At 47.1% G+C, this 12,310-nt stretch overlaps 1 protein-coding gene across 11 annotated transcripts in view; it reads right to left on the minus strand.

The window, feature by feature from the left end:
- Positions 1-532: 532 nt before the first annotated feature.
- RIC3 (RIC3 acetylcholine receptor chaperone) overlaps positions 533-12,310 on the minus strand; it is a 28,922-nt gene continuing 17,144 nt past the window's right edge. Inside the window, exons 5-11 of one of the 11 annotated variants that reach the window (XM_037402038.1) lie at positions 12,080-12,228; positions 8,059-10,976; positions 5,999-6,137; positions 3,239-4,738; positions 3,088-3,121; positions 1,958-2,123; positions 533-1,639 (exon numbers count right to left, since the gene is read on the minus strand). In XM_037402038.1, coding sequence (XP_037257935.1) covers positions 10,483-10,976; positions 12,080-12,228 — 643 coding nt within the window. In that variant the 3' untranslated portion in view covers positions 533-1,639; positions 1,958-2,123; positions 3,088-3,121; ... (1 more) ...; positions 5,999-6,137; positions 8,059-10,482. Of the gene's footprint in view, positions 1,640-1,957; positions 4,739-5,998; positions 6,138-8,058; positions 10,977-12,079; positions 12,229-12,310 lie in introns of all 11 variants that reach the window. The other 10 variants (XM_037402041.1, XM_037402037.1, XM_037402040.1 and 7 more) reach the window with 10 other exon arrangements.

The following is a 12,310-nucleotide window of genomic DNA, read 5'->3' on the forward strand; positions in this document are numbered from 1 at the left end:
ACTTTCTCAACATTTTCCAATGTTAGATGTGCAAACATCTGTGCTGTGCATACACATATATACATACATACATATATAGTCAAGAAATTTCCTTTGGTGGTATCGGAATTACTCAGTTGTCTTTCCTACTGTTCAAACTGACAGCATAAACCATGATACTGTCTTGGCATTCATTACTGCAAAATATTTCTAAAACTAGTCTTCTATTTGAAACTTCTTTTAAAATACTTTTGAACAAGTGAAATCCTTCTGTGGAAAAGATTTTTTTTTAAAAAATACCTCTCTAATGGTCTCTGTGTAAGTGTCTGTATCTATTACTGATAGCCTGACCGCTTTTCCTTTCTCTTTTGAGCTGACTTCCCAGTGGGATTGATCCATGCAGTGAGTCAGCCTGTACCCCATCGTTACAAGGCTTTTGCCTTTCCCTTTTTGAATAATTTCTTACACTCAGGAGTAGGGGAACACAGGAAAAATTACCTGTGGAGGATGTTTTGTAATTTGACACACCTTTAGAAGTATCTCAGAAAGGAAATAATGTTGAGGTGGTTTATTTCTGGGAGCTCCCAGTAGATGCCGAACTGTTTCTTATTTCCCAATGCTGTCTTCATCCAACTAATGAGAGTCTGAAAGATCCAGTGCTTGGAAACAGCTGCAGAAATGCCCATTTTGGAATGTGTTGGGACTATATCTGCCTGTAAAGAGAAATACACCTTTGTTTCTGACTTGTTTATTTAAACTTTGAGAAGTAGAATATGTAAGTGCTACATGAATGTTTCTGTCCCCAGAAGGAATGGGCAGTTTTGTTAGGATTTATTTAATTTTTTCATCTTTCTACATTTCTTAAATAAACCAGTGATACACAGTAGAACTTGAGTATGTAACGGTATAGGTTTCTTTACATTATATGGGGTTTAAAGAGTGGGAAATATCAAAACTGACAAAAAAAAGAGTCTTAATTGTGAGAACCAATAATTTAACCAGTCTTTTTTGTTCAGACTTCTATAGATTTTTAGATAAACCTGCAAGAATGCGCTTTTTACAAAGTAAATTTTTTTAAGAAACTCTTTGGTATTCTGGAGTAAATGTGTTTGTTTACCATTACGTACGACGACTGACTTTTGTGTTTTCATGTAATTTACCTTGCCTATTTCATATTTGTCAATACAGAACGCTGAGCGGAAATATTAAACTTCATTTGTTTGAAACAATGCTGTCTTTCCCTAGCCAAGGTCAGAAACACCTTGATAAATTACCTACACAGAGTTATGGAGGTTATTTCACGTAAGGAGTTTCCAGTGCTGTTTAAACTGTATTTTTACCTTCAACACCAATATGAATTCAGAACAAAACACAGAACCGTATGCGCTATGCTATCAGTCCCGACTTTCCCAGGTGCATCATCCTTCTCAGCCTGTAAGTTTGCTCAGACTGTGAGCCCAGAGACTTGAAATTGGTACACACTGTAGAAATACTCCTCTTACCCATCTTCATGAAGAGGACAGTGAGATTCCAAATGGATGCGGCCGCGCAGAGGCCCACTTGCGTGCTGCCTTAGGTCCCCCCCGCCCGATGATCGCATCCTGTTCCTGCTACCTCAGTGCTGTTTGCTGTGGGGTAAGCCGACTCCTTCCAGGTGTAGCTGGTTTTAAGGACAGACAACTAATTAAGGACTGAATTTTCGGCCCGCTCATTTCTACCAAAATTAGTCTGGAAAATGGTCAGAAAAACCCGGGATGCAGTTCAGTAAGGACAAGAGCAAAAAAACTATGCTTAGGCAGGAATGATCAACTGCACAATTACTAAAACGCCCAAGCTTCAAACATGTAAAAAGCTACTGGAAAGCAGAAGAGAAGCATCTGTCCTCCATAGCGCCGACTGACAGAACTAATTCAAAGCACGGTCAGATTAAACATCAGAAAAATTTCTGACTACAAGCTTAGTGAACCTTGGCACAAACCTTTTTATCTGTGAAACTGTCAGTATCGGGAGGCTCACAGTTTCCTCTGTCAGGAGCAACACAGGTTTGGGTAATCTTGCATTTTGACAGGTGATGGATCACAGCAGTAGTTACAGCAGAGGAGAAGCTGTCTCTGGGCACTGCCTAAGCTGTCCTGGGAAGTTAACTGAGAAAAATGAACATAGTGTCAGGTGTCTATTTGCTCTCCAGGAATCTCTGTCCCCCCTGAAAAATGGTGAAGCTCCAAAGATGAGAAAAATCACTTGACTAGACCAGCCTTTCCAGCTGCATTTGTACACAGGAGCTCAGTCTGTCTGAGCTGATGTTGCATTCATTTGCTTTGAAATACGTGGTAGGTATATAACCACTGAAAAACAGGGAATTTTGTAACCCTTAACCAGGGCTCTCGTCCAGTATACATGAGGTTGGAAACAGCATTTTTACTGGGATGTGCAAGTAAAAATAATTTAAATAGAGGACTAGTGCACTAGATTGTTCTGTGACCTCAAAGTTAATTGTAATTTTCTTAGCTGGAAAAGGAAAGAATCCAACATACGAACATAAATCACTAATGCAGTGAGTTAGGTCATAAACATCATACAGGTTTATGTTTTCCAAATACTGTTCGATAACTAGTCATCTTTACAGTATTTTTGGGACCAGCACTGATCTTATATTTGTACTTTTTTTCTGATCCCATGGAATACCTGAAATGATCTGTAACTATTAACAAATATCCAGGAAGAATTACGCACTTTTAAAAAAAATCTAGTTTTATCAAAATATTTAGTTTAAACAACACGTGCTGTTTTCTTCTAGCTTTAATAAAAAGTATAGCCATTTAATCTGCTAGGTGGGGAACACTGTAAGTAAAAGGGCATGTGGCTTTTAATAAGCCTGACTGCTTCCACTGGGTGTCCAGCTGAACTTCTACAATTTTTTTCTGAAGTCCTGGGTTTGCTGATGTTCTGACCTGTGATTTTGATTTACTTATTTAATGGTTCGAGAATCCTGATTTTTTGTCACGTAAGTTCTTCTTCCAATTATGAATGCTCTCTGCTGAAAGCAAACAATGAATAGTTAAGAATGCTGGCCGCACCTATGAGATGATCCTTTTCTAAAATGCTTACCTAAATAGACATCTCTGTTTTGGAGGGGAGAAAGCTGAAGCAAAGAGAGAAGAAGCAGTGCCATATGAACAGGAGGAACATAGTTCGAGAGCTGCTGGTAAGCTGCTGTACGAGGTGCGGCTGGCCCCGTTTAGAGCGCAGTTACTGGTACCTGGCGTGGGGCTGCCAGGGCAATGGAGACTTCGGGGCTGAGCTGTCAAGCCTCTGACGCTGCACAGCCAGCCTGCATGAGCATCGTTTCCTCCTGCTGGTGCTGCAAAGACATACAAAGCATGTTGTGCCACACGTATTAAAAACAGCCCTAACAACTGGTCTCTGTGTTAGTAAAGGAAAACTTACTGGTTCTTAATTTTGGTTTGGGTTGGTTTTTTTTTTCACTAGTGCTGCGATAGGGTGTTTCTTGACTCACATGCTTGGTGCGCCTGTGGGGACTGTGTTGGCTCACCAGACTAACTCACAGGACACAGGGGCTTGGAAAGAAATTCCAGACTCAACTGTCTGCCAAAAATGACCTTTCCGTAAGGTGGAAGACAGCAAGGTCAAAAACCAGACTGTACTATAGGAATTAAAACTTTGTTATTGGGAAGCTTAGTATGTTACACACAAACAAATTGCTCTATGTTTCTCTCACCGATACAAGGAGAATATAACTCGCCGTGCCAAGTGGAAGAGCTCCGAAGGACATACTGATGGACACCAGCGGACAGCCTGCTGGTTAGGCCACCCTCGGGATAACTGAGGTTGGCGGTCCTTGCTCCACACCACAGTGCGAGGATTCAGACGCCTCCCACTACTGCAGCGAGGGTCCCGTTAGTACGGCAGGCTGCCTTTAGCGAACCATGACATCCACGTGTGGCTCCATTTTCAGTCCTGTATCAAGGCCTGTACTCACTCAGTACAGGAACACCAACCACCAAAATGCCTACAGAAACGTTCACCTGCACCCCGTGTTTGCGAGTGTAAGAGTACAACGTGTGCACACAGTGACTCACTGGGTGTGCTCGTGAGCTGAGCTGGCCTCAGCAGCACGATTATTCGGGTGCCGTCTGTAGCAGTCAACATCACATCTTGGAGTGTGGACTTCGTTATTCACTACATTTCAGATTCTTAATGTACGAAAACAGCTGTTAAAAAATGCTACCTTGTACTTCACAAATAAAACCACTTTGTCATGCTTTTACAATGTCTTGCACAAAATGAAATGCACAAATTTGCCCTTGCCCAAATGCAGATGAAAACAGTGAACCTTTTAAATTTCACGTACCTTTACAGGCAGCAGGAATTTGAAGTACACCATAAGCATGTATTTGTGTAGACAGGTAAAATTACGTGAGTTCCACATTTGTCAGCTGCAGCAGACTGAGGTGGCACCCTTGTTTCTCATGGCAGTGGGCTGGACTACTGCTGTGTCTGCAGCAGCCGTGCGGTGCAGGCAGCACAGGCTGCTGGCAAGTTACCAGGTAAAGGCTGTGCGCCTGGCAAGTCACGCAGCTGGATCAATCCAGCCAGCCAGCCTGTTTCTACAGAAGAACCGAAACTGTCCATTGTCCCATCCTTTGACTCACTCGTCTCTCCACTCGTGTGGCTTCGAGGAGTGTTTCAGCAGTGAGAGCATTGTTACAGGCACCGAGGGATGGACAGAAGACGGTACCTGCAGCAGAATCAATGCTGCTCTAAGGGCTGTCTTTGGTGTTAACACATTCCTCTCAATAAAACGCGGTACTCGGAAATGCTGTGTATCAGCTCCCAGGTGTGACAAAGGTGCAGTGGGGATTCCCAGTGAAGCAAACACTGGCCCTGCTCATAGCGAGGGGTCAAACTACTGACATGGTTAAAAGAGACAGACTGTTGAAACAGTCCAGAATGTGCTGAAGCAAAACCAAAACAAATGCTGGCTTACAAAAGGATGCAAAAATAAATAAACTCCTAATAAAACAAAGTATTCAATGTGTTTCCTCTTATTTTCTCTCTTCCTGTACTATGAATTAATTTTGGCATTATTTGTAACTAGCATAAGCAAGTTACAATAAGGCTACAGTTATAACCTGAAAAAACAACCAGGCAAAACAAAATACGAGATCGTTCCAAGCAGACACTCACTGAGCAACAATCCCAACTGGTGTATCTAGGGCAAGATGCTCTTTTTTTCCCCCAAATACACTCGGGATACACCCTGATGATCTCGGAATACAGCCGGCCCGTAGTGGTTACACATACATGTTGTTAAACAGAAGATATGTAATCAAACGAGCTGTTCAAAACAGTTCTAGTACTTCTCAAGTTCCAGGACTAATCAATTGTTCAGGTGAGAAGGGGCATTTAAAGGTCACCTAGTCCAACCCCCCTGCCGGGAGTAGGGACATCCTCACCACAGTGGAGCAGAGGGGCAGATGCCCCTCTCCTGACCTGCTGGCCACGCTTCTTTGGATGCAGCCCAGGATACAGTTGGCTTTCTGTGCTGCGAGGGCACACTGCCAGCTCAGGTCCAGCTTTTCTCAACCCCTTCACCCCCCAGCCTGTCTCGATACACCTGACCCAGCTGCGGGATCTTGCACTTGGCCCTGTTAAACCTCATGAGGTTCCCATGGGCCCACTTCTCCAGCTTGTCCAGGTCCCTCTGAATGGCGTCCCATCCCTCGGGTGTGCCAGCCGCACCACTCAGCTTGGCATCATCTGCAAATCCGCTGAGGGTGCATTCGATCCCACTGTCTACACAGTACTGGTCCCAGTATGGACCCCTGAGGGACACCACTCGTCACTGATCTCCAGCCAGATATTGAGCTGTTAACAAGTGCACTCTGGACGTGACCATCCAGGCACTGCCTCATCCACCCAGCAGTCCATCCATCAAATCCCTATCTGTCCGATTTGGAGAGAAGGAAGTTGTGGGGGACTGTGCCAAAGGCCTTACCGAAATCCAGACAGACGCCACCTGTAGCTCCTCCCTTGTGCAGAGATGTAGTCACCCCCCTGTAGAAGGCCCCTGGGTTGGTCAGGCAACACTTGCCCTCGGTGAAGCTGTGCCGGCTGTCTTGAATCACCTCCCTGTCCTCCATGGCCCATAGAACAGAACAGAACAGATCTCAATTGGAAAGGACCACTACGATCATTTAGTCCAACTGCCTGCTGAATTCAGAGCTGACCAAGTTAAGCATGGTATTAAGGGCATTGCCCAAATTCCTCTTAAACGCTGACAGGCTTGGCGCATTGACCACCTCTCCAGGAAGCCTGTTCTGGTGTTTGACTACCCTCTCCACAGAGAAATGCTTCCTCGTATCCAGTCTAAACCTCCCCTGGAGCAGCTTTGAGCGATTCACACACATCCTGCCACTGGACACCAGCGAGAAGAGCTCAGCATGCCCATTTCCACCTCCCCTCCTCAGGAAGCTGTAGCGAGCAGTCAGGTCACCCCTCAGCCCCCTTTTCTCCAAACTAGACAAACCCAAAGTCCTTAGCTGCTCCTCACAGGACATGCTTTCCAGCCCCTTCACCAGCTGTGTTCCCCCCTCTGGGCGCATTCAAGGACCTTCACATCCTTCTTAAACTGTGGGGCCCAGAACTGCACAGCGCTCCAGGTGAGGCCGCCCCAGTGCCGAATACAGCAGGACAGTCGCTGCTCTTGATGCGATGCTGTGTTCGATGCCCCCCAGCATGGGGTTTGCCCTCCCGGCTGCCAGGGCACGCTGCTGACTGGTACTGAGCTGCTGCTGACCAGCACCCCGGGTCCCTTCCTGCAGGGCTGCTCCCCAGCGCTCCTCTCCCAGTTCGTACTTGTGCCCGGCGTCACTCTGTCCTAGGTGCAGAGTCTGCCATTTGGACTTGTTACATTTCATCCCATTAATCACTGCCCAATGCCCCCAGCTATCCAGCTCCCTCTGCAAGGCATCTTGTCCTCAGAAGTCAACAGCACCTCCCAGTTTGGCATTACCAGCAATCTTGCTCACGGTGCACTCAACTCCTGCACTCAGAGCACCGATAAATCTATTGAACAGGGCTGGGCACAGAACTGAACCCTGAGGAACACCGCCAGTGACTGGCTGCCACCCAGACGTAGCCCCATTCACTACAAGCCCTGGCGCCCTGCCCCTCAGCCAGTTCCTCACCCAGCACAACGTGAACCTGCTCATCCCACAGCTGGACAACTTGTCCAGAAGGATGCTGTGGTGGACAGTATAAAAAAAAAAAATATTACTAAAATCCAGAAAAACTACACCCACTGCCTTCCCTTCATCCACTGGGTGGGTGACCTTATCACAGAAGGATATAAAACTCAAGAGGACCTTCCCTTTGTGAACCCATGTTCACCGTGCCTGATAATCGCATTATTCTTTAAATACCTTTCAATAGCACTCAGTATAATCTTCTCGACGATTTTTCAGTTTTCTAGGAACTAAGGTTAGACTAGCAGGTCTGTAGCTCCCTGGGTCTTCCCTCATGCGCTTTTTGTAGACTGGAATAACACTGGCTAGCTTCCAGCCAGCCGGGACCTCCCCAGCCTCCCAAGACCTTTGGCAGAAGACCGAAAGGGATCCTGCCGTAATATCCACTAGCTCCGTCAGCACTCTGGGATGAATCCCAGCAGGCCCCACGGGCTTGTGAACATTCAGCTGCTACAGCTGGTCCCCTACAACTCCAGTGTCTGCAAACAAAAAGCCGCTGTTCCCTCAGTCACGGCCCTCCGACTCAGGTACCCGGCAGCCCAAGGTCTAACAATATTATTAAAGGCCGAGGCAAAAAACGCATTGAATGCCTCTGCTTCTCCTTCATCCCCATTAGTCAGATGACCATCTTCAACAAGTATAGGTCCAATGTTGTCTTTAGATCTCCCTCTTGCTATTAACGTACTTAACACTGGCACCCCCTCCCCATACTGATTACAGTTTAAAGGTCTCTCGATCAGCCCCACCAGTTTACGCCCAAAGACATGTTTTCCCTACAGGGACAGGTGGATCCCGTCAGGTCCCAGCATACCTTGTCTGTTGAAGGCTCTTCCATGGTTTCAAAACCAAGGTTTCAGTGCAGGCGTCAGTCCTGAAGCCAAATATTGATGTCCTGGGCTCACTCCTAGCTTACAGGAGGATCTGTTCATCACCTTCCAGGCACAGAGGTGAGGCTGACAGGCATCTTCCAACAGACCAGGTTGCTCCAAGCCCCATCCAGCTCGACCTTGAACACTCCCAGGGATGGCACATCCACAGCTTCTCTGGGCAGCCCGTGCCAGTGCCTCGCCACCCCAAGGAGCGGAGGGAGGCAGGTCCTGCAGCCTGCGCTCGTGTGCTGGGTGCCCCGACCCCTCGCCACCTCCAAGGCATCAGGGTCCTTCCTGGGCTGGGGAGACTGGGAGGGGACAGGGCAGGCCAGATGCAGTCACCAAAGTACTAAACAGGAGCAGGGGAAAGCATTTTTACTGCTGTTTTCTTGGTTTACTGGTGGTTTGGGATTTTTTTTAAATAGGGGAGGGGATGAGAAGGAAGGGCTCACCCCACCGTGGCAATGAACACCGTGATGGCTGATGGCGGGAGATGGAAGGGGTGAGCTCGCAGGAGGCCGGTGCGGAGGCTGGGCCTCCCAGCTCACGGCAGCTGCGGCGGCTGGGCCGGGCGCTCCTGTGGCATCGCGGAGGGGAGCCCTGGCACGGCGCAGCGGTGCCCCGGGGAGCTGTGCTGGAGGGGGACCCACCTGCATCCGTGCTTGATCTGCAGGCAGAGTCACCCCCACGGGCTCCACACCATCACCCCATGGTCCACATGGCAGATGGTGCCCCCTGTCTGAGGCCTCCTCTTCCCCTGTGCTCCTGCGGCCACGTGTCCTCTCCCTCACACGCAGATGGGCAGCCACACACTGCTCTGGGACCTTGTGTTTCCAGGCATCCTTGGAACCTGAGGGCCTCGAAGCTCAGCAAATGGCGGGCCAGCTGCCAGGGTCCCCGTGTTTACAGAGCCCAGAGCGAACAGCAGCGAGGCGGCTTGTGACACCAGAAGGCCACTGCAATGGGGACGCGTGTGGTCCAATATGGCTGTTCTGGGCGTTGGGGTCCTGTGGCCTGAAAGACGGTCTCATGTCAGAAAAGGAGGGGGGTCGGGGAGCTGAGGGCTCCTTTCCTGGGGATCACTCCTCTGTGCTCTTCTGCTGCCCCTGGGCACAGGGTCTGCCCTCCGCCTCCCCTCGTGCGCCTGGGCTCCCCGGGACAAGATGGTGGCAGTGGTGTTCTAGGAGGGCCGGGGGTCCTCACTGACCCCCCCACTGACCTGGCTCCCAGGGGCTGGGAAGGGGAAAAGCACCCAGACACCCCACCGGTGCGAAAAGGAGGCATGGCCAGCTGCACAAGGTCTCCTAGCACTCCATAAAAAATTGCTCTTTCCAAGTGTTGCATGGGCCCTTCCCCATCCCGAGCGTGGGGAGGTGCCGTCCCCGCTGCACGGAGTCCCAGGGAGAGGGGAGGAGAGGGTCTGGCATCCTTCAGGCCGCTGTGCCGGCACAACAGGAGGCGTCGGAGGCCACCAAAGTAGGTTCTGGGGGCCTGGAAGATGCAGGGTTTCTTTTCAGTCAGAGGTTCACCCTCGCTCTCTTCCCTACTTTTAAGGACAGATCTTCTTGCTGCTTTTGAGCTTTTTAATCCCCAGGGATATCTTTAGTCTTCTTCTCTGACACAAAGTACGGTTCAGTTCCTGCACTCATCTGGGAGTTTCACCGCAGCTATGGCAAAGACAAAGAACAACTCTAAACACTTCAGCCTTGCTCACGCTCTTTGTGCAGCACGACATAGATTAGGGTACTGGTGCCGCAGCATGGAGTGAGCTGGGCAGTGGGCTGGGGTAGCGTATGAATTCTGTGGATTGTAGCAACAACAGTTTCTTGGGTGTACAGCAGCAATGACGCATCAGTCACGTGTGTGACTGTAGTCTGCTCTGCAGATCAGTTAACATTCAGGCAGGAGAAAGAAGGCATCCTTTTCCTCCAGCTTCCTGGTAATCTCATAACTATATAGGGATTGGATTAATTTTCATAACTAGTAGCACACAATCATTTTTGAGAAAGATAGAAGAGACATTTGGTTAACTCTGGGATGACAAAGGGCAAAACTGAGGACTGTTTCTTCAGAATTAGAAAGGAAAGAATCACAAATACCTGACCTGCATAATCTGCCCCAAGATACCAGTCTCCAAAAAGCAAGGACAAAGCGTTGCTGGCAACGTCATGGTAAGCCACGACAAGACTGCATGGAAGAGGACACTGGCTTCCAGTTCAAGTAGATGATGTGACTGATTTGGTACCACGGGAATGAAGCTGCTACAAGAAGATGAACACAGGGAAGTCTTCACTGGGAACTAAAACCACACAAATGACAGTTTATGACCTCTACATTCATCATCTAGGTAACATCTACTATTGTCCTTACTGCTCAAGTCCTTTTGTGTTGCGCTTTCTCAGTGTGCCTGTTTCATCCGAATCACTGGCCTTCTGCTTCTTCAGGACTGCATTTTCATCTTCCGACTCCACAGACAGGTCCTCTTGGGGTGACTCTTCTGCTTCGCTGCAGCTCTCGTTGTGGAATCCAGCATTCTCTGCTATAACAGCAGGATCATCACCCTGATAACAACAGCAGCACTCCTCGCTGCTTTGGCTATGATGAAGGTCCCCCTCCTCTTCGCTGATGCCAGTGACCTCGTCCTTTTTCTGCATTAAATCATGACCGCCCCTTCCCATGGTGAGATCCATTAGCAGCGTTTCATTGCACAGATGTTCCTCATCTTCTGTGCCCTCCATTCTTTCTGCCAGCTCTTCTGCAGAGGGCTGGCTCGGGTCAGGGTAATCTACAAGGATTGTGTCCTGTTTGCGCTTGAAGCAACCAGAATTGTCATAGACAGGATAGGTCTCTTCTGGATAACCTTAGGAATAAAGTGATACGCAGCTTGAAGTGTTATCAGAATTTAAAAGCAGTACTGACTTCAGTGGTGGATGCACAAGTTTGTCAGAACAGCTGTTTTTAGCACTGCCAGTATGAGTGTCATCTATTTAATGCCATGTAAATGTCACAGTATTAAATCCATAGCGAGAATGTGCAAAACATGACTTCTTGGGAGATAATGAGAAAACTCCACTTATTTTTAGGGAACCAGGATATCAACCCTGACTTTCAGGAGTGACTATCTTAGCCTTGCTGAAAGCTATGGCAGACTAACAGGTGAAAATTGCATGTCTTATATCTTTAAATAGATCCTTTTCTTTTTGTTTCTGCCTACAGACTGAGTGAAGACTTTCACTATAAACAGCATTATTTATGAAGCTGAAAAAAACAGGTATGTCAACGACTTTGTGCATTTCATTTTAGAAAATGCATCATGAACTTGACTTCAGAAAACAGAGCTTGAGGCCACTGTTTATGCTTTAGGTTTTAGATCATTTTTGAAAGCTTCTTAAAGAGCAAGGAATTAAGTCTGCATTTAAAATTATAATAGTGAGCAACTCAACTAGGATATCTTGAAAACACATTTATGTAACAAGTAAGCATCAAGTAACAGAAAGGACATAAAAATAAAGAATTTTTAAAGGACAGGCTTCCTGCAGTTGGCTTTTATAACACTGGAGCAAAGAAAGAATGACTAATCAGTAGTAAAGTTATCCAAAACATATTGAATCTGATTTCCAAGGGGTTTATGATTTTGCATGAAATCTAGCTCAGCAAGGAAAGGGAAAAATAGAAACCTTCCGCAGCCAAGACCCAGCAGCAGATGGAGCATATGTGAATATTCATATGCCACTTTTGGCAGCAGATAGTGTAGTGTTTACACTAAAGGGAATGCTGGATGCTTCAAAATTTATGTTCTTTCTATTATGGTTGGAAAAACAAACCATCTCTTGGAAAGTTTTGAAAACTGACTTCTGAAAAGGAAGGATAAAGCTAACAACATTTTTTGAAAGGATCAGGGACTAAGTAATCCTTATTTCAATTTTTCTCATCAGAGTAATGGTAAGAAAGGCTCTTGCTTACCTTCCCAATCCTCCATGTAAGGAGCTTCTTCAGCTTCCTTCTCAGGAGAGATGCCATCTATGAATTTTCCTTCCTTCATAACTCTAGTAATTTCCCGGAGTTGCTGAAGTAGCCTTTTTTCCTGGTCTGTTGTAACATTCTGAGTCCTGCTAGAAAATATTAGACACCAGTATTCAGTCCGCTATTATTACAAACTACTAACAGAGTTTGAATCCAACTGTTTGGTCCATC

This window comes from Falco rusticolus, chromosome 10, assembly GCF_015220075.1.
Source record: "Falco rusticolus isolate bFalRus1 chromosome 10, bFalRus1.pri, whole genome shotgun sequence".
Taxonomy (NCBI): Eukaryota; Metazoa; Chordata; class Aves; order Falconiformes; family Falconidae; genus Falco; species Falco rusticolus.